The sequence below is a fragment of the Ovis aries genome, chromosome 25, assembly GCF_016772045.2.
Source record: "Ovis aries strain OAR_USU_Benz2616 breed Rambouillet chromosome 25, ARS-UI_Ramb_v3.0, whole genome shotgun sequence".
Classification (NCBI taxonomy): domain Eukaryota; kingdom Metazoa; phylum Chordata; class Mammalia; order Artiodactyla; family Bovidae; genus Ovis; species Ovis aries.
The window spans coordinates 41,882,325-41,903,759 of record NC_056078.1 but is presented as its reverse complement, the minus strand read 5'-3'; the positions used below and the strand labels follow the sequence as shown (position 1 = coordinate 41,903,759).

Below are 21,435 nucleotides of genomic sequence, written 5' to 3'. Positions count from 1 at the left end.
AGCCTAGCCTGGCTTCCTGAGTGTGTAACACGGTCCTTACCCTAGTGTGTTGGCTCAACTTCACCTTGGCAAGTGTGACATTCTTCCTGACTCTCTAACCCACGGCCTTCTGGTCTGCACCCTGAGGGCCGCCTGCATGGCCCGTGGGGACTCCAGGAAGTGTCACGCCCTGGCTGGGAGAGGCGCATGAGTCCGGCTCTAGGCTCACCACTGCCATCCTTATTCCAGCCAGGCGACCCACCTTCTCCCATCTTGGGGCTTCTCATTCGAGCCTGTGCTTCCCTCTGTGGTTGCGCCTTTCATGCATAGTTTGAAAAGTGCCTCTTGGTTTTTTCCCTTCTTTTCTTTTGGGGCGGTTATGTTTCTCTCATCAGACTTACGTCTCTAGATGCAAGGTCCCCATCTGATTCACGTCTCCAGCTTCGGCCCAGTGCTGTGTGTCTGGCCTTGATGGGGAGCTCTGGGGGAGACATGCACAGCCGTGCCGGTGTCCTGGGGCAGGAAGCAGCTTGGCTAACTCTGAGCCATTCGCTTGGTTAGATCCCGAGAGCCTTGGCATGTGGACAGTCTTATAGGCAATGAGGACCCACAGAAGGTCCTAAACAGGGGAAAGCTAGGATCATATTTAGCAACAATGAAAAGACTGGATTGAGCAGGGTGGGGGTGGGGTGGGGGGCGTGGCATGCTGCTTCAGTAGAGCAGCAGGGACTGCTCAAGTTAGAACCAAGCAGAGGCTGGGAGGATGGAGGATGGCTGGGAGGTGAGATGTTCAGGCCTGGTGAGGGACAGGATGTTGGAAGTAGAATCCAGGATGACTGCTGGGTAATGGCCAACTAAGAAAGGACAGAGGGAGCGAGCAGCAATTCAGGGATAAAGATGATAGAGTCAAAGTGAGGTCACAGGAGCCCAGGCTGGTGGCCGTGACACCTGGATTCGGTGTTGCAGGGAGCAGGGCTTCTTGAGGCTTCAGTTCCGCTCCCGTGGCATCTGATGTCCCAGCCCTCCCCCGCCGTAAGTGATGCGGTTTCTCCATTCAAGACCAGGATCAAGGATCTAGGAGGCGGTCCAGACTCCACACGCTGCCTGCAAACCCCTCCCCACAACGAGTCTCCTTAACGACAGAGTTCAAAAACTGGACCCAGGGACTTCCCCAGTGGCCTAATGGTTAAGAATCTGCCTTGCAATGCAGGGGATGCCGGTTCGACCCCTGGTCAGAGAGGCAAGATCCCACGTGCTGCAGAGCAGCTAAGCCCAGATGCCGCCACTACTGCGCCCGAGTACCGTAACTAGAGAGTCTGTGATGGAAGATCTCGCGTGCCGCAGCCATTTTAAGACTCAGTGCAACCAAATAAATGTGTTCAAAAAAAACAGACCCAGACCTTAACTACGTGGACTTGGTCAAGTCGCTGACTTCTCCGTGCCTCAGTTTCCTCATATATAAAATGAGAATCAAGTGTCTATACGTTGGCTTAGGGGTGGGTGTGAAGCGGCTGGATGTGACTCCACAGAGGGAGCAGAGGCAGCCTTATTCTGGTGGTATAGTTAAGTGTCTTAATGGCGGTGATACTTCATGTAACTACACGTGTGATAAAACTATACAGACCCCTCAGCAGACACACACACACACACACACACACACACACACACACACACACCAGTGTGCATAACTGGCAGAATCTGAATCAGCTTTGTGGATTGATCGCGCAAGGCCAGGTTCCTGGTTTCCATGGCGGGATGCAGCTACGCAAGCCGCTAACCCTGGAGGCGGCTGGGTGTAGAGTGCACGCGGCCCTGCTGTGCAATTCCTTGCGATTTCCTGTGAATCTCGAATTATTTCAGAAAACTTATCCCATAGTGTTTTGGGGATATGATCATCTCTATCTTGCTGCTGCTGCTAAGTTGCTTCAGTTATGTCCAACTCTGTGCGACCCCATGGATTGCAGCCCACCAGGCTCCTCCGTCCATGGGACTTGCCAGGCAAGAATACTGGAGTGGGTTGCCATTGCCTTCTCCGAATCTATGTCTTAGGACAATACTATCCTGTGTTAAGTATTCTGTAAAGTTTAGCAGTTATTATAGCAAGGTGTCTACAGAGTCAAGAAATAAAAGATCAGCGTATTTTAAAAAGTGGTTAGCAACCTTTTCAAACGATATACTCAGTATGTTTTTTAACCTTCAGATACGTTTCAGCCAGAATGTCTGCAAACCTAGATGAATGGGTCCAGCTGCTTATATTAAAAAGTATGGCAAATACAGGACTTTCTCCTAATTTTGTGACTTTCTGGCCATTCTGTGGTTTACTGATTGATGATTAACAACCAGGTCCCTTGTTTCTCAGAAGTATTTCAGCTGGAAAAAGAAAAAAAACATGGAGAATATTACTTGAAAATAGACAAATGCAGTATTGAACTGCTCACCTGATGCTTCGTGGCTTCTCGGACACCGTGTGTGGCACCCCTGCAGCCCTGGTGACTGTTCACGTGTCTGCCCACCTTCTGTATGGCTGCCTCTCACGTGCCCTGACCCAGACCAGGTACAGGAACATGACTGCTGACTGATGGAACAGAAATCCAGTCTCAGGGGAAACTTGTTAATTCCTTCAAGAGCAACTGGATATTCCTGGGATAGCAATAGGAGTACGTTTCCTATATTAACATCCTCCACGAGACACAAGCAACATGAGATTCTTAAAGTCATCTGTTGAGTTTCTTTTTAGAAATAGAAGTGGGAGGGGCATCATACAGGGTACTGGGTCAATCTCCCTGACACCCAGTATGCAGGCCTTACACTCCCATTGTACCGATATGGTGAGTGAAGCGCAGAGGGGTCACTTGTCTAAAGTCATATGACTAGTACCAGATGGAGCCCAAGGTCCATCCTGGGGAGTACCCCCTCAGGGTCCCAACCTAGGCTGCCAACAGGAGCTGAGGCGGGTGCTGGGCACCACAGCTCTGAGACACGGAGGGGCGCAGACAGAAATGCCTCAGCTAGAGACATAAATCCCGGGTAGGAAGGTTGATGTGCAGTCTGCTCAGTGCCAGCTCAGAACAAAGATGCAGATAAAATTCTTTATGAGTGACCTCAGCTAGACTAAATCTCTAGATAAATTAGGATGTGGGGAGGAATGTGGCAGGGGATTAGTGGTGGGGAGTTGAATGACCCAGGTCACCTCTGAGAAGCCAAGCCCAGGTACAGAGCCTCCTCTGGCAAGCGAGCCTTCAGCTTAGGAACTTCTTTAGATGCAGGGCTATTCTTTGGGTCCTTCCTAAACAAGATGTGGTCCATGGACCAGCTGCATCAGCATCATCTGGGAGCTCTTTGGAAATGGAGATTCTCAGGCCCCACCCAGAACTGCTGAAACAGAATCTGGGTTATAGGAATATGTCCTGAGGGATTCATGTCCATGTTAAAATGCAAAGCAATGCTCCCAAGTGAAGCAACACCAGTGCGACGCGACCCTGGACTATGAGCTCCTGAAAGAGGGCCTTACACCGGTGCACGCAGGGCCGGGTGCTGGGCTTTTCAAGATGCTTGGTACAATAAAGCTGTGAAAAAGCAGCAACTCAAAAGCAGGAAGGAAGCTGAAAGTGATGGTAGAGAGAGGCAAACAGTGGCGAGACACTGAGCCTACTTCCCAGGCTGCAAGCCAAGCTTAAACCGGGGCTGATTGCCCATGAGCTGATTCTGGCCCATAGGACGTATTTTGTCTGGCTCATGGAGCATTTTTATGCACAAAAGATTTTACGCATAGATCCCAGGTGGCGCTAGTGGTAAAGGGCTTGGCAACCCACTCCAGCATTCTTAGTTGGTGAATCCCATGGACAGAGGAGCCTGGCTGTTCACAGTCCATAAGGTTGCAAAGAGTCGGACACTAATGAAGTGACTTAGCACACGTGCATTCAATGGAGATTTCTATAGGGTGAAACTGGGGCTGCTTTCCCCATACAAACAATTAACAGGAGCTCAGTAATAGCTGCCTCTTTGGACAGAGCCTGAGTATCCGCTAGTTAGCCAGAATCCCCACCTTTTCCTACTGCCCCATCCCAGCCTTCCTCCCCGCCGACACCTGCTTTTTCGGTACACCTTACCCTCTCACCTCTCTATAAAAGTTTGAGTCTGTGAACTCTAGTGTAGATAATGAACAGATGGCTGGAAAATGATAGCTACTGTGTATTGGCTGAGCCATTCGACACCTCCATTTATTGTCTTGTGAAGCTGTAATTTAGGGCAAGTTGTTCCATCACATCTGCTGGATCATGGAAAAAGCAAGAGAGTTCCAGAAAAACATCTATTTCTGCTTTATTGACTATGCCAAAGTCTTTGACTGTGTGGATCACAATAAACTGTGGAAAATTCTGAAAGAGATGGGAATACCAGACCACCTGACCTGCCTCCTGAGAAATCTGTATGCATGTCAGGAAGCAAGTTAGAACTGGACATGGAACAACAGACTGGTTCCAAATAGGAAAAGGAGTGCATCAAGGCTGTATATTGTTGCCCTACTTATTTAACTTATATGCAGAGTACATCATGAGAAAAACACTGGACTGGAAGAAACACAAGCTGGAATCAAGATTGCTGGGAGAAATATCAATAACCTCAGATATGCAGATGACACCACCCTTATGGCAGAAAGTGAAGAGGAGCTAAAAAGCATTTTGATGAAAGTGAAAGTGGAGAGTGAAAAAGTTGGCTTAAAGCTCAACATTCAGAAAACGAAGATCATGGCATCTGGTCCCATCACTTCATGGGAAATAGATGGGGAAACAGTGGAAACAGTGTCACACTTTATTTTGGGGGGCTCCAAAATCACTGCAGTTGGTGACTGCAGCCATGAAATTAAAAGATGCTTACTCCTTGGAAGAAAAGTTATGACCAACCTAGATAGTATATTGAAAAGCAGAGACATTACTTTGCCGGCTAAGATCCATCTAGTCAAGGCTATGGTTTTCCAGTGGTCATGTATGGATGTGAGAGTCGGACTGTGAAGAAAGCTGAGTGCCGAAGAATTGATGCTTTTGAACTGTGGTGTTGGAGAAGACTCTTGAGAGTCCCTTGGACTGCAAGGAGATCCAGCCAGTCCATTCTGAAGGAGATCAACCCTGGGATTTCTTTGGAAGGAATGATGCTAAAGCTGAAGCTCCAGTACTTTGGCCACCTCATGCGAAGAGTTGACTCATTGGTAAAGACCCTGATGCTGGGAGGGATTGGGGGCAGGAGGAGAAGGGGACGACAGAGGATGAGATGGCTGGATGGCATCATGGACTCAATGGACGTGAGTCTGAGTGAACTCCGGGAGTTGGTGATGGACAGGGAGGCCTGGTGTGCTGTGATTCATGGGGTCGCAAAGAGTCGGACACGACTGAGCGACTGAACTGAACTGAACTGTTCCATCATGCTGTCTGAGACTCAGTTCTGGCTCAGCCTCTGCCTAGGTCTGGGGTCCTGAGGGAGTCACAGTACCCCTTAAACATCAGTCTCTTCTGTAAAATGGACTCAGTAAAAGTAGCTTCACGTAAAGCATTAAGCCTTGTCCCTGCAACGTAGTTAGCAGTAGCTGATTAGTAAGATGTTAGTAATTGTGGTTACCAGAGCAAAATAACGCACAGGCATGCAGGTGTTTGCTCCCTGCATTGCTAAAATATGGGCATTAGTTATCAACACTTTCCACCAAAAGGCATACAGAATGCATAAAGTTGTTAATTTCAGTGAAGCTAAATATACATTTCAAATAGAAATTATATACATATGGAAAGCATGAAATGAAAACATAAACTTATGAAATATAAAGGTTAAAAGTATTACCCTTCTAATAAAAATTATTAGTAGATGAAATTAATAAAATGTTATTCAAAAATAATAAACCAAGCCCTTTAAAACAAAGAAAATTTTAATAATAATGAACCCTTGAAATGAAATCACACTATTTGATGTTACTTTTGAATCATGAGCATATTTTGGTGCCCATTTTTTCTAACTGCTATAAAATTTTTGAGATTGTTCTAAACTAAATTTCAAACTAATATTATCCTATGAGTACCTTATCTTTAAATAATCTTTTTTCTTATTCAGTATTCTAGAGGGTTTTTTAACTCTTTTTTTTTTTTTTTTGGTTAGCAGGGGCCACATCTTTCAATTGATCATGAGCCCAGTGGTATTTCATAAAAAGCATTTCCAGTTTGTCTCACCCTCTGCAGTGTTCTCCTGGGTAGGTGACCCCATGGGTCTGGTGGATGGGTCGCAGGGAACAGCTGTACTTGGAGGCCACTGGTTTAGAAAGTCTTTGAAACAGAATAAGGATTTATGTTGTGATAGAGGCGCCTTGGTTCTTTTCCCCCTGTGGATTGTGGAGGAATAGAAAACCATTTTCTAAATAAGTTTTCCTTACAGGATCCAAACTTCTGTTAAAATATTTCCCCAAGTGTAAATGATTCCGATTTTTAAAAAACATATCACAAAATACCTGTAGTCCAGTGTGTTTTAAAATCCCACTATTCTGGAATTCCAGAATGTTAAAAGCTGGAGTTATAATCACCAAATAAAACACCCCACCAGGTTTGGAAGTTCTTCTCCAAGTCAGTGACACCTTCCTGGGTCCCAAGGGCACAGCTGCCCCTGACGCTTTTCTGCAGACTTGCGTTAGAGGAAACAGCCTGGGAGGCTGTGGCTGGGAAAGCAGGGAGGTCATTAGAGAGGTCGTCGTTGTCCTGAAATTCGCGTCCGGCAGAAGTCTTGGAATGTAGCCTTATTTGCCAATGCAATTAGTTAAGATGAGATCTGGAATAGGGTGCGTCCTAAATTGAATAACGCGTCCTTATGAGAAGAAATCGGGACCCACACGCACTCACAGGGGCGGTCATGTGAGGAGGAGGCAGAGACTGGAGCGATGCAGCTGCAGGCCAAGGAAGGCCAAGGATTCCCCACGCCGCCAGAACTAGCAGGGAGGCTCGGACAGCCTTCCCCAGGGCCTGCAGCGGGGAGCACGGCCCTGCCAGCCCCTCCACTGTGGACTTCCAGCCTCCCGAACGCTAAGGGAACAGACTTCTGTTGTTGTAAACCACCCAGTTAGTGCTAACTGTTGACAGTAGCCCTGGCAAACTGGGACAGCCATGCAGTTAGGAGCGAGGTGGCCAGAGCAATGGTTTGGCAGCAGGACTTTCACTGGCCAGGAGAGTTCAGCCTATGTTCTTAAGGCCCCCACCCCCGAAGGCCCGCCTCATCTCCCTCCCCTCGTGCCTGGAGGGTCCCCCATCCTCCTGCACAGCCCCTCCCTCTGAGCAGCCTGCTGCCCCAGCTATGGCCCATCATTTGCTCTACCTGTGGCACTGCCTGGTCACTTCCAAATGGTGCCAGCGGTCCAGTGGGAAGAGCAGAGCCCCAGGAGCCCCAGAGGACTCCCGGGAGAGGAATGGCTCCTTCCCAGCTGTGCACTGGCCTTGAACAGTCACCTCATCTCCTGAGCCTCATTGGGTGGTGACAGAGATGACCCCGATGGGCGTTGGCAGGGATGCGGGCTGCAGCGGTACATCACCCAGCCCTCCCACCCCCGGCAGGAGCGATGAGAATCTGGGCATCCTGGAGAGCTGGGCCTTTTCTGACCGCCCACGGCAGTGCTGGAGCAGGTGGGCCCCGGAACACACCTGCAGCGGGCGGTGCCGTGCTCTAGGAGCCGCTGTCTTCATCTCTCTCTCACACAAACATACACACTCACACACACACGCACTCACACACACACGCACTCACACACACGCACGCACGCAGGCCGGGCTGAGTCGGGCAGGGGGCTCGGGTCTGTGGTTTCCCGTGTCTGGCACAGAGTGGCTCTCCACAAATAGCTGCCTCAGGAATGATGCTGGAGAGGGAACGAGCAACCCACCAGATGGGTCAGGACCAGGTGCTGTCAGACCAGCCCGCTGCGCAGGAGCCTCCAAGGAAGGAATGTGCAGCCTGGCGGGTTTTCTTTTCTTTTAAATTGAGAGAAGCTGTCCTTCTTTGTTCTGTGAAGGGTCACTTAAGTGGCCTTCTTAGAGATGCAAATACAAGACAAGTAGGCACCCAGTGTCCTGGGATCAGTGCTCGACCGGGGCCCTTTTGTGCCCAGTAGTGGTGGGTCCTGTTTTCTATCTTAAGTGGCTTTTGGCAAAAATCCTGCGCTTCTTTGGCATGCCTCAGAAGTGGGATCCGTGGGGAGAAATGGGGCGGAAGAGAAATGTGTGGACTAAGTTACACAAAGAGCCCAGGCTTTCTGGAAGGAATGAGATGGCTACCTCACCACTGTGTTTTCACATTTGTTTTTATTACAACGAGAACCATTACATCCCACCTGTGAGAGCGCAGGCACACAGGAAGCAAGGCTCTCACGGGACAGCACTGTTTCCGTATGCCGTGCAGCTGGCACTTTGCACTCTGTGTGTCTATCTCGGTTTTAAACCTACAGGCCAAGACCCCTTGAGTTGATTTCATGACCCCTTATTGGGTTGGAGTCCATAGTCTGAAGAGTGCTTCTTGCGGTTTGGTGGTCAGGAGACCTGTTGAGTGCACTAAGGCCTGGCTGTGGGAAGGATGCTGCTGCTATGGAAACAGAGACTTTGGTGTTAGTGAGCTCCCCCTGGGACTGTAACCAGGGAGATGAAAATGGTGGTCCTTGATACTAGAGCTGGTCTGATCAGGTTATCTGAGGCCAACTTGCCCTGGAAATTGTGTCTGTGTGTGATCTGACAGAGCAGAATACGCTAGCTTCTGCACTCTCTCCCCATGCGGGTCATGTTACAGAGGTGCTGTGTGTCCCTGGAGAGACTTGCAGACGCTCTATACCCCCTTGGGGATATTTCCGTGATGCCCAGCAATCCATTCCCACACAGCTATAATCTCATTGCCACCACCAAGGCCTGCTTGGGAGGGGCCTGCCCCATGCCCACCGTCCAGGGGCAGCCCTGTGGTAGCACTCGGCAAGAAAAGCCATAGTCACACCCTGGTGCTTGGCCTTTAGTCAGTTCCAACTCTTTGTGGCCCTTTGGACTGGAGCCTGGCAGGCCCCCCGTCCATGGGATTTGTCAGTCAAGAATGCTGGACTGGGTTGCCATTTCCTTCTGCAGGATGTCTTCTCAACCCAGGAACCGAACCCGTGCCTCCCGTGTCTCCTGCATTGCAGGCAGATTCTTTATCCACCGAGTATACCCTAGGGGTCCTGCCTTAGCAGGCGGGGAGTCCTCCAATTGAGGGGAATGCTGAGGCCTGAGCAGAACACCCTGGAGAAGTTGCTATTTCCACAGCAAAATCTTGGGAAACAGGGGCTTCACCCATCCTGGCACCTATGCTTTAGACACATCGCCAAGGCCAGCTTCTGCTAAGAAACCTGATGGTCGTCAGGATGGGACAGAAGTGGCCTGGGAACTTACCCACCGGAAGCAGAATCGGGAAGCCAGGCTGTGCTGCCCTTCCTCTTTCCACGGCTAGGTGGCAGCAGCGACCAGAAGTACTTGAACCCCTCTGTGGACAGGGTCACCCCACTTCTCTCCTCTGCGCTGAGATTCTCCCAGTCCAGCCCTACCATCTCCCCTCCCCTTGCCCAGCAGTCCTGGCTACAGTTCTGCACCATGACAGGGAAGTCTGCGGGGCACGTACTCACTCCGATGATCTCTTCTCTCAATGCCTCAGTTAATCCTCACAGCCCTTCAGCACCTTCAGCCCCATCCAGTGCCCCACTGAAAGACTGAGGGTCTTTGAAGGGTGGAGTTCAATTCCGTTTCAGTCAAGGCACTACAGAGGCCAAACACAGGCTCGAGCACCAAATGGCCCAGCTGCCCCTCAAGGTACCTCACCTCTTTGAGCCCCAGGGTGGCAGTCAAACTCATTTTCCCATGGCCATGCAGCTTTTCAGCCTCCCCCGCAGTAAGACAGGTCACATGACTGAACTCTGGACAGTGGAATGTGGGTGGGAGTCTGGGTGCAGTCTGCTCGCAGCCCGTAAAATCCCCTGAGAGCTCCGTGTTCCCTCCTTCCTCCTCTGATAGACAGGATCCAGGGGGAGGACTTGGGGTCCTGGAAGGAGCCTGAGTGCCTGCGTGACTGCCTGGAGCGGAGCCCTCTGGTTCATTCCCGCACTTCACGCTGACCTACTTGACGCGGTAACCCCAGCACAAAAGTGTCTGTTTATAGGGTTAAGACTCTGAGACTTGTGGTTGTTGCGTAATGTTGGCCAGCATCAATTTCTGATTAACCTGCGGTTTCCTTGCCTCTAACATGGGGCTTTCTACACTCAGTCTAAGGGTTGTGTCTATGACATACAGTGTGTTCAAATCACCAGTCCTTGGGGCTGGTGCGCTGCAAGCATTCAGAGCGTCACCAGGTAACTGCGGTCGCTCCCTTGTACAGTCAGTATCTGCAGCAGCAGCGGTGCCTGCACAGGGGGACTGGCTAACCCCCAGGTCACAGCGCCCCGCCCCGAGCTAAGCGGGCCGAACAGCAGGTGGGCCATGCTCATGGCAGAGGGGCGAGCGGGGATACTGGGAGTCTTCAAAGGTGCACAGACCCCCAGGTCACAGCGCCCCGCCCCAAGCTAAGCGGACCAAATGGCAGGTGGGCCATGCTTATGGCAGAGGGGCGAGCGGGGATACTGGGAGTCTTCAAAGGTGCACAGACCCCACCTATGCAAATGCTTTGTCAGCTGGATTTTTGCTAATACTGTGGAGACTAGCCATTATCTGTAATGGCTACAGGGCAGTATCTGTTATGGAATGACGAGCTGAGGGGATTGAACTGAGGCTCCTCAGTTCAAATCCTGTCTCTTCCACTTACTAGCTGTGGGATCCCACGTAAATCACTTAGCAGTTCTGTGCCTCAGTTTCCCCATCAGTAAAATGGGAGTTTTAATAGTGTTCTGGTGGAGTATGGCTTAACATATGTAGAATGCTCAGTGCTTAGCACACAGCAGGTGCTCAATTCATGTGGCTCTTATTACTGAAGGAAGTATCCCACTTGGTGACTCCTGGTGAAGCAGCTGAGACCACCTCTGCGCCGTAGCCCATGGAAAGGTCTGACGCCATCACAGCCGCCAGAAAGTGCCCCCCGGCCCCTGCTCCCTGCAGCGGCTGCTGCAGCTGGTCTACCTGGACAGGAAACAAAAGCCCCCAGGACCATGTCTGTGGGCTCCTGCTCTTTCCCATGCTGCATTTCTCCTGAGGCTGGGGGAGTAAAGAAAGAAAAGCAGAAAGAGCAGGTGGGAGCAGGGCTGCGGGTGAGACTCCGGGAAAGACAATGAGCTTTGTAAAATTCCTCTTGGGCAGTCTGGCCAAGTTCAATGGCTTCAGGCCACATGAACAGCAAGAAAAATGTAGCCCAGGAATTTCTCCCCAACCATGCCCCTTGTCTTTCTCTGTGAGAATTTGGAGCTGCAGACACATTCCTTCCATGAACAACGTCTGCAGCAGCTGAAGGCCCATTGGCCAGAGCTGGGGAACCAGCTGGCCATGGAGCTCTGGGGCCCTGCCCTCAGGGCCCCCTCCTCCCTGAGCGCTGGGCACAGCAAATGTGCAGGAGGATAGGCTCTGGCTGGCAGACTTCAAATCCCACCGTGTCAGACACTGGCCCTTCCTGGGCACTGCGGGCCTCTCCTGAGAGCAGCTGTCCAGACAGTTTGTGCAGCTGCATTTCCCTAATCTGTCACCCAGAAGCGGAAACTAGACATCTTGGACAGAATCCCCACCTCTTAGAGATGGGAATTCACTTTTTTTCTAAGCCAAGTACTTCCCACGTCAAAAGGAAACAACTTCCCAGTGCTCTAAAATTCTTCTGAACAGAGGGCAAACTGCATAAAGCCCATGGGCCAAATATGGCTCACCACCTGCCTTTGTAAATAAAGTTTTATTGAAACACAGCCACACCCATGTGTTTCTGTATTGTCCATGACTGATTTCATGCTATCAGGGCAGAGTTGAGTAGCTGCTATGGAGATAACGTGGCAAAGTTTAAATACATTTACCATCTGCCCCTTAAAAAAAGTTTATCAATTCCTTGTTTAAAATAGAATGTATTCAGTTCAGTTCAGTTCAGTTGCTCAGTCGTGTCCGACTCTTTGCAACCCCATGAATCGCAGCATGCCAGGCCTCCCTGCCAATCACCAATTCCCGGAGTTCACTCAGACTCACGTCCATCGAGTCCGTGATGCCATCTAGCCATCTCATCCTCTGTCGTCCCCTTCTCCTCCTGCCCCCAATCCCTCCCAGCATCAGAGTCTTTTCCAATGAGTCAACTCTTCTCATGAGGTGGCCAAAGTACTGGAGTTTCAGCTTTAGCATCATTCCTTCCAAAGAAATCCCAGGGCTGACTCCTTCAGAATGGACTGGTTGGACCTCCTTGCAGCCCAAGGGACTCTCAAGAGTCTTCTCCAACACCACAGGTCAAAAGCATCAATTCTTCGGTGCTCAGCCTTCTTCACAGTCCAACTCTCACATCCATTCATGACTACTGGAAAACCATAGCCTTGACTAGATGGACCTTAGTCGGCAAAGTAAGGGCTCTGCTTTTGAATATGCTGTCTAGGTTGGTCATAACTTTTCTTCCAAGGAGTAAGCGTCTTTTAATTTCATGGCTGCAGTGTATTACTTTCACTTATTAACTTATACTCATGTTATTCCACAAAGGCTTTGAAATGGCTTCTAATGAGAACACTTGAAATGAAGTAACAAAATAGTAATAAATTTATAAATTAAGGACCTGAGAAAATGCAAATAAAAGTAGAAAAGTAAAATCAGGAAACAAAAACATAAACGTGAAAACCTACTGTGGGGCCTTCATACTTGCCAAAATTGAACTTTAAAATTTCCCTGAGCATCCTGGTAGCCAAAGGAAGAAGAGAAACGGACTTAAGTCTCATTAAGAGAAAGGAAAAGACATACCAATCCATATGGAATCCACAGCCTTTTCTAGCACAAAGCAGAGTGGGCTTGCTTCAAATAAACTCTGTCTTCCCCAGAATGACATTCTTCATTAAAGAAAGAAAAGAACCCAGAACAATGAGTCTGTAAGGTGAATAACACCAGTGCTGTTGATGAGGGATAATGGGGGTATCGGAGGGAGTTAGTTAACATGTTTAACCTAATCGCTGCTGTTGTTCAGTTGCTAAGTCACTTGGACTGTTTGTGACCTCACGGACTACAGCGTGCCAGGCCTCCGTCCCTCACCCTCTCCTGGAGTTTGCCCAAGTTCATGTCCATTGAATCGGTGATGCTGTCCAACCATCTCATCCTCTGCTGCCCTCTTCTCGTTTTGCCTTCAATCTTTCCCAGCATCAGGGTTTTTCCCAGTGAGTCAGCTCTTCTCATCAGGTGGCCAAAGTATTGGAGTTTCAGCTTCAGCATTAGTCCTTCCAATGAGTATTCAGGGTTGATTTCCTTTAGGATTGACTGGCTTGACCTCCTTGCAGCCCAAGGGACTCTCAAGAGTCTTTTCCAGCACCACAACTTGAAAGCATCCATAGTTAAATCCAAATCAGTTGGCTTCCATGTACTGAGGTAATAGCACACAACATTTATTTTGAGAGATTGTAGGGGAGGCCTGTTTTCTGCTTATCATATTTCTACATCTGTTTCAAAGCAAAAACTGAGGCTGAATGGGGAAAGCCCTGACTTGCCACTAATTCAGCTTTAGTGCCCGGCACATCATAGGCCCTGAAGAAATGCTTATGAGGAGTGGACCTAGCATCTCTGGACTTCTCATTTCCCATGGTAATGAGAAGGCTGTATTAGAATGGATGAAGTCCCTTCCAATTCCACAACATCCGTGAGATGGCATATGCACATTGGATTTGGGCCAAATTCCTATCAGATCAGAACCATGATAGGAGGAGAAGATGAGAGAGGGGAACACAGGCCAAAAAGCCGGAGGCAGGGGGCTGGCTGTTAAAAGGTGTCCTGTGGTGGTCAGTCTGCCCAGATTCAAGGACAGGCTCTCCCACCCTCCAGCTCTGTGACTTTGAGAGCTCATATAACCTGGGCAGGTGTCCATCTTCTCACCTCTAAAGTGAGCGTTATGACATGTCACCATCATGAGGCTGCTGTGAAAATTAAATGAGATACCGCCAGCCGTAGGGGCAGATTTGTAATAAGCATTGTACAAAGTGCTTTTATCTTCAGGAAGCCCCCTCTGATCAGGTGTCAAGGCTAACAGTGAAAGTGAAAAAGCCGCTCAGTCATGTCCGACTCTTTGTGACCGCATGGACAATATAGTCCATGGAAATCTCCAGGCCAGAGTCCTGGAGAGGGTACCTTTCCTTTCTCCGGGGGATCTTCCCAACCGAGGGATCGAACCCAGGTCTCTTGTATTGCAGGCGGTTTCTTTACCAACTGAGCTATCAGGGAGGCCACCAGGGAACAGACATTACCCTGGAAAGCTAAGACAGCAGTGAGCCTCACACGGCCTGACTGACGGATGCCCTCTGATGCCCTCCAGCACTCCCCAAGGGCTACCTTTTTCACCATAAGTCTCGCCTATGGACATGCCTTAGACCTGTGGGGCCTGCGTCCCAACTCTGCTCCTTCTCCCTTTAAAATATCTACCATAGAGTTAAGAACAGAGGCTCCAAAACAAGACAGGCTGGTTTCTGATCCCAGCTCGGCCACTAATCAGCTGTGGAGTTACCTCACCTCCCTGCGCCTCAGCTCTCCTCTGTAACGTGGAAATGATGACGGTAGGGGACACACGGGACTGCTCTGAATTTCCGTGGACTGCCGTGCTCTTAGCCAGGCAGCGTTGGCCATCAGGATGCTGTTTCACCCCCAGCCCCCAGGTCTCATTGTGTTAGTGCCTCATAAACTACCCCCAACCTTAGTGACTTAAATGTTTATTTGCTCTTGTTCTACAGCGTGGGCAGGGCTCGGCACGGAGAGCTCGCCTCTGCTCCACTTGTGTCAGTTGGAGGACGCGCCTCCAGAGTGGCCCCACTCGCGTAGCCTGACCTGGTTGGGTCCAGCTTCCCGGAGCGTGGCAGGATCAGGAGAGTCCCACTGCTCTCCCTGGACGACAACGGTGGAAGCTAGCAAGCTTCTTAGAATTTAGGCCCAGGGCTGGCCCAGGGCCACTTACTCCTGTCACCTTGTTAGTTAAGGCAAGCCGTGGGGCGGCCCAGATTCCAGGAGACAGGGGCACACAGGGTGTGAGGTCTGGGGGTGTGCATTGCTGGGGGCTACCTTGCTAGTATACAGCTCAGCTTGATCTCCGTCTCCTCTGCATCTCTCGTCTGCCTTATGCCGGCTTTCTCCCTGCTCTGGTCTCGCCCTTCTCGTCCCCCCTTCACTCCAGCACCAGGCTGATCAGTCAGAATCACAGACCGCATCATACCCTAAATGCCCTGTTTCTTCATGTGATAACACTGCTTGCTCATTGGAGGACCATTCCCACGCCACCCCCAAGGTGCTAGACTCCTCATCGCATCTCAGCTCTCATCTCAGAGACCGCTCCTCTGGAGAGCCTCTCTGACCACCCTGTGTAGACTGGGCACTGTCTCCCCCGGAGCCCCCAGGGGTCCTCCTGGCACCCCCAGAGCTCAGGCCTGGGCTCTGCTCGGGCGTTCAGCTGTGCTCAGCCATCATTTGGTACCTGGGTGAATAAATGAATGAAAGAATGATCACAGTAGCCCTACAAAGCCACGTCCACGATGGCGATGCCATGTCCCCATTGCTGCTCTGCCCTGAGCTGCCCAGGGCTGAGCCCCCATCTTGAGATGGCACCCTGGGGTTACCTTGGGTATGAGCTGGGAGGGGAAACCACCCTCCTGCAGAGGGGCAGAAAGGCCAGGCACTGAGTCTCCTAAGTAAGTTCTTGAATGGCCTGCACACATCTGACAGTCAGGTTCTAGAGGGCCAAGATTCCAGCAGCAGCAGCAGCCTCCTTAAAAATAAACCCATATTCTCACCACCAAACTTTGAGTCTTTCAGAGAAATTGACTAAAGCAGCAGGAAGTGGAGGCCTGGGTGGGTAGGGGTAGCCCCGCAGAATCGTCGTCCTGCAAAGCTGGTGTCCAGCCCTCCTCCCAGAGCCCATCGTCCTCGCTGGATGCCCACCCCCTGGTTCAGGCTCTGCTTTCCCATGGCGTCTCGGATGTTGGCCTTGCAACTTAGGAATATGTCTCAGGGCCCAGCTCCCTGCTCAGTTTTCTGGAGTCTGGTGGCTTGAGCTTGGCTGGAGCCTTGGAGCACCGAGTGATCCTGAGGTTTTGACTCAGTTCAAGATGGTCTGGGGTCATTATCAATTCAGGGGCTTTGTTCAGAGTTTAATTTTTCAGGTGAATTCTGTGCTCAGTACATGCTTTTGCAATTGCAACCCATGACTCTATGCCTGGTGGGGTAAATGCCATTCTCCAATTTATCTATCCACCCACCCACCCACTCACCCACCCACCCACCCACCCCACCCACCCACCCCACCCATCCACCTCCCCCCATCCACCTCCCCCCACCCATCCACCCCTCACCCATCCACCCCCCTCACCCACCAGCCTACCCCCCCCCCCCCCCCCCCACCCCCTCACCCATCCACCTCCCCCCCACCCACCAACCTACCCACCTACCCACCCGCTCACCCACTCATCCATCTATCCACTCATTCACCTACTCAACCCACCCACCTGTCTATCTACCCATCCATCCATCCATCCATCCTGATTCTGACACTTGTCATTTCATTGGTCTTGGGCAAGTCTGTTTACCTTCCTGAACTTTCGTTTCTTCCTCAGTAAATTGAATCTAATGGTGCCTTATGGGGTAGTCCTGTGATTAATTGAGATAATAGCACATATGAGTTGCCTGGTGGAAAACACATAGTTAAACACATTGTTAATGTTATTTTCCTTCCCGCTTGAGAAATAGACACACAACTAGAAAACTATAAAAAGACAGTATATAATCAGGACAATAAAAGTGTGTGAAACCAAAGGCAGTAATATTATAAACTCTTGCCTTGCGTTCTGTCTCATAAACTGTCCTGGGAGTTGATATTTAAAGCCACTTTGAAAAGTTGAGTATCCCAAAATATATTTGAAAAGTTGAGTATCCCAAAATATATTTGAACGGTTCAATGGGGATGCTGACCCTCTATAATAGGTTCATTCGAAATGATCCTGCTTTGCTACTTCCTCTTAGAAAGATAAACAAGCAGCCCACAATGGCTGCTGTGATGTTTTCTTTTAAATCTTGCTTTCCAAATGTAGTACTTGGCTGTTGGACAATCACCCGGGGGCTCGCTCCCCGCACATGCTCTCCCTGAATGCAGGAAGCTCTAGCTTGGAATTCCTGGGGCCTCATTAAGCCCGCTGTGACTAAGTGATCTTGCCTGGTGCTAAAACTGTTTAAAATGACTTGGCAACAACCAGAAGTCAGGTCTCTCTGTTTTTTCTCAGTTACTCCCTCTTTGTAACCCCCGCCTTCATGTCATGAAATGAAAACATCTTTCTTTCCGGATCTAGTGCAGGACAGCGCTCCTCTCTCCCTGAAGAAGCCTCACCCGGGTCTTTCTGGAGAGTTAGAGAGGGAGGCAGAAATCTGTCCCACTGCTGTTAATCTCTTCTTTGAATGAGACTTAACTCCTGGGAAAACCTCTCCCCTATTCCAAGTCATTCTTTCCTCTCTTCCCTTGCCTCCCCCCGCCCCCAACAATTAATTCTTCTGCTCCATGCTCTAGGCAGCCTCTGCCTTGGGCCTGGCCTTGCCACTGCTCTCTTCCAGGCTGTGTCTATTTTCTCAAGATGGGATGAGGTAGGGAGGGAAGGAGAAAATCCCAGTCGAGCAGAGGCCATCAGAGGTTGACCATAGCCCTGTTTCAGGGGCAGGAACAGAACCTAGGAACTGGATGGGTGAGAGGGAATCTAATATTAAGAATCCGTCTCTGTGCCAGATAATTCTTCTCATTTGACTTCAACTCTACAATAATATATGAATACGCCTTCCTTTTAAAAAATTAGACCACCATAAGAATGCCAGATTCCCTTGACACCCACTTTCAGTCCGTTCCCATCTCTTGGCTCTTTCCCTGGAGGGAACCACTTGATTATTTTGTTTTCTTCCCAAGTATTTTTCCTGGCCCAAGTGTCTAGAGCAGTGCCTGGCATGGAATGGGCGCTGTACAGTGGAATAATGTTCTGAGGGTGTGTGTTTTACGTAAGGACTACGAATCCATAGATCTTCAACATCCAGCTGCAGCTCCTTCCCTTGATAGCATTTATGGAAATGCCAGTGTATTTGATCATCCCTTTACTGACGAACATCTTTTTGGTTGCAATTTTTTGCAGTTACAAACAGGGCTGCAGTGAAAAGCCTGGTATAGGTTATCTTGAGAGTGTGGGCTGATTTCTTGCTTGGTCCCAGGGTCTGAGCATTTTTAGTTTTAATGTGCACGTCGAGTGTTACCTTCCAGGGTGATGGCACCAAGCAAGCCCTCACCAACACTTGATGATAGTGCCCACTTACGAGTGCCACTTGCCCACTCTTTGCGACTCCATGGACTGTAGCCCACTGGGCTTCTCTGTCCAGGGAATTCTCCAGGCAAGAATACTGGAGCGGGTTGCCGTTTCCTTCTCCATCCCACTTACATAGCACTTCACAAAACGCCAGATGTGTCCTAGAGCATTTTAACGATTATGCATTAAATCTTCGCAAGGATCCCTCGAAGCATTTCTATTATTTTTCCTATCTGATAGATGAGGAAACTGAGCACAGAGTGTTTGAGTAACTTGACACCATCAAACCTTTAATTTGTGCTCAGGAGACCGGTCTCAGAGGGGAAGTGACTTATCCAGAGTCACAGTCCATGGATAGCCCAGCCAGGTTTGGGAGAAGCTTCAATTCCTCAGTTATAGAGTGCAGGCGAGCTGGGAACCCGAGAGCAGGGTGGCCCTTGTAGACACGTCCCAAGTCACCACGAGATGACCTCTCGGAGGATGCTGGGGGAGGGCTGGCGCCGCCCTTGCAGCGCGAGGGGACCTTTCCTTCCGGTCTGCCTGCATCGCCCACCACCCGTCCCGGGTTCCCTGCGGGTAGAGGAGGGAGCCGCAGGCCGCGCCGGCTCGCACAGCACCCCCTGGCGGCCCCTCGCGAGCGCACAGCCCGGCGCCCCGGGAGAGTAACGGGCCGTGGGGAGGGCGCCCGCGAGGGCAGGGAGCCGGCGTAGGGGCCGCCCCGGCGCGCGGAGATAAAAGCGGGCGGCCCCGCGGCTGGCGCGATCTGCGCATTCTCCTATTGATTAGCAGGGTCTGCCCGGAGGCCGGGATACCGCGGAGCGGGACCGGCACGGAGCGTAAGGGAGACGGAGCGGCCGGGTCTGTGGCCCCGTGCCGGGCTGGGCACCGTCCGCCAGCCGGACATCGGCCACCCTGCTCCGGGGGTGCGGGCAGCAGGCGGCGCGCCAGGCAGCGAAGCTGAGCCGCGGGCGCAGGCGGCGGCTATGGGGCTGTGTTGCTGCAAAGACTGGAGGGGACACCTGCGAGCGCCCAAAGGTAACTCCCGGGCGTGCACGTGCGCCGCGGACTCGGGACTTAGGCGCCCAGGCGAGGGGCGCGCGCCGCCGGTTCCCTCCTGCAGCCACTGGAAGCTGCCCGGGCCCGCCTCGGGGATTCGTCCACAGGATTCTCCCGGGCCGCCCGACACCTGCTTCCGCCGTGGAAAGGGCTCAGATGTGGCTGCAACTTTCCCCCGGTGTCCGAACTTTGGAGTGCGCTTCCAGAGGCTCCTCTTGCTCGGCGGAGCCCGGCTGGAGGTTAGGGTCCCATCCCGGGGTAGAAAGGGAGCCGAGAGGAGGGGAAAGCCCGCCCTAAGGGGTCCGGCGCGGACGGTGAGCGCCGGCTGCTGGTCCGCCAAGTCCAAGGCTGGGTCGGCGGAGCCCTTGGCTCCCGGCCCCGCCCGCAGGTCCTTTGCAGAGAGCCTGGTTTGCTCCCGTCGCCGCCTCTGCGGCTTAACCGCCTCGGAGCGGGGCCATTCATTCTCCTCGCCCGCCTCTGTCACAAACTTGGACCCAAGGGCCCTGACTCAGAGTTTTCCAAAAGTCGCGGGGAGCTGCTTGTGGAACGCAGCGGGCTTGGAGAGGGTTCCAAGCCGAGAAACGCGCCGAGGACGTTGGCGGCTGCGGAGGTCCGGCCTCCTTTGGGCAGTGGCCCTTCTAACTTAACCCTTGACTGGCTGAAACTATCCCTGTTGATTGCCAGAAACAAGATAATGCAACCCTTTACCGCAGCGCCTCCCAAGCTCGTGGGAACCTAAAACCCACCTGTCCCTCGCTTATTAAACATGCAGATTGCCTAGCCTCACTCTGACCTACTTCCTGGATAGGCTCTGGGGAGGGGTCTGCAAGGCTGTGTGTTTAAGGGCTTCCCTAAGTGACTGGCGTGACAAGGTGAGTCTGGAAAGTCTTGTCTGTAAACTATAAGGTGGGTGCCGGCTTTACCAGATGGGCTCCAGGTTCTGGTTCTTTGAAAAGTATATTCTGGATCCTGATAAAGAAAGGTTGGAATATGTCAAGCAGCTTGAAGAACTCTTGTCCAGGTGATGATAAAGATGGCACAAATGTATTGGTTTGTTCACAAAGAGTTTGAGGTCGTTTTTAACATGAGAAGTAAATATAACAAAACCAAATAGGGCCCTACACGTAAACATCATATAGAGCAAAGGGAGAAAGAGCCCAGTTAATCTGGCCATAAGATAATATCTGTGGTTGGGCTTTTGTGCAGCTCAAATGAAATAAGACGAGTTTCATGGTCCTCATTGCCCTAGAGCAACAGTTTTCCTAACTTTGATTTTAACGAGAAAATCAAAGTTAGTTTGTGTTTGGAAGGAATAGATGGAGGACAAGTGTATCTTGGCTGCTGCAGTAACCAGCGCCTCCGTAGGATTCGTAGGATTCAGAGGGCAGGGTCTGGCTCCTGCTGACTGAGGTCAGGCCAGAGCCCAGAGCCCAGAGCAGAGCAGCAAGGATTTCAATAGGGGCCTAGAGCAGCTTTGGTCTTTCTGGACCACTTCTCAGTAAATCCTGTTGGGAGGTGGAGCTTAAATCCTAGAAGCAAAGGTGGATTTGCCAGGGCTGGGTTAGGGAAGGTACTTACTCAACTAGTAACCCCAGAAGGGAGCAGTAAGAGGGTCTGCTTCTGGGGCTGTCTTCTGGGACTATGGACCCCAGGTTGCACAGTCCGTGTGAGAAACAGGCCTGGTGCAAGTGTGTTTCCCACTTTGCTCTCATCCTCCCAACCCATCCTAAGACAGAGCTGGCCGGTGCAGCCTGGGAGCAGGGACCCAGTGTGAATCACTCACAAAGTCCTGAAGCCCGCCTAAAGCAGCAAAGCTGGACAGTCCTAGAGTGGGAGGGGCAGGGCAGCACAAGGGTGCCAGAGTGCACCTGCCCTGTCCAGAGAAGACAGGCAGCCACTGGCAGGCAGGAAGGGGGGCCCGGAAACGGAGA

The 21,435-nt window shown here is 51.2% G+C and overlaps 1 protein-coding gene across 8 annotated transcripts in view; it reads left to right on the top strand.

The window, feature by feature from the left end:
* The window catches only part of ARHGAP22 (Rho GTPase activating protein 22), a 192,379-nt gene that overhangs the window by 82,277 nt on the left and 88,667 nt on the right, over window positions 1-21,435 (top strand). Inside the window, exon 1 of one of the 8 annotated variants that reach the window (XM_060406505.1) lies at window positions 6,940-19,483. The exons of the other annotated variants lie outside the window; for them this stretch is intronic. Within the exon in view, the coding sequence (XP_060262488.1) occupies window positions 19,432-19,483 (52 nt within the window). The 5' untranslated portion in view covers window positions 6,940-19,431. Of the gene's footprint in view, window positions 1-6,939; window positions 19,484-21,435 lie in introns of those variants that run through there. 8 annotated transcript variants of the gene reach the window in all.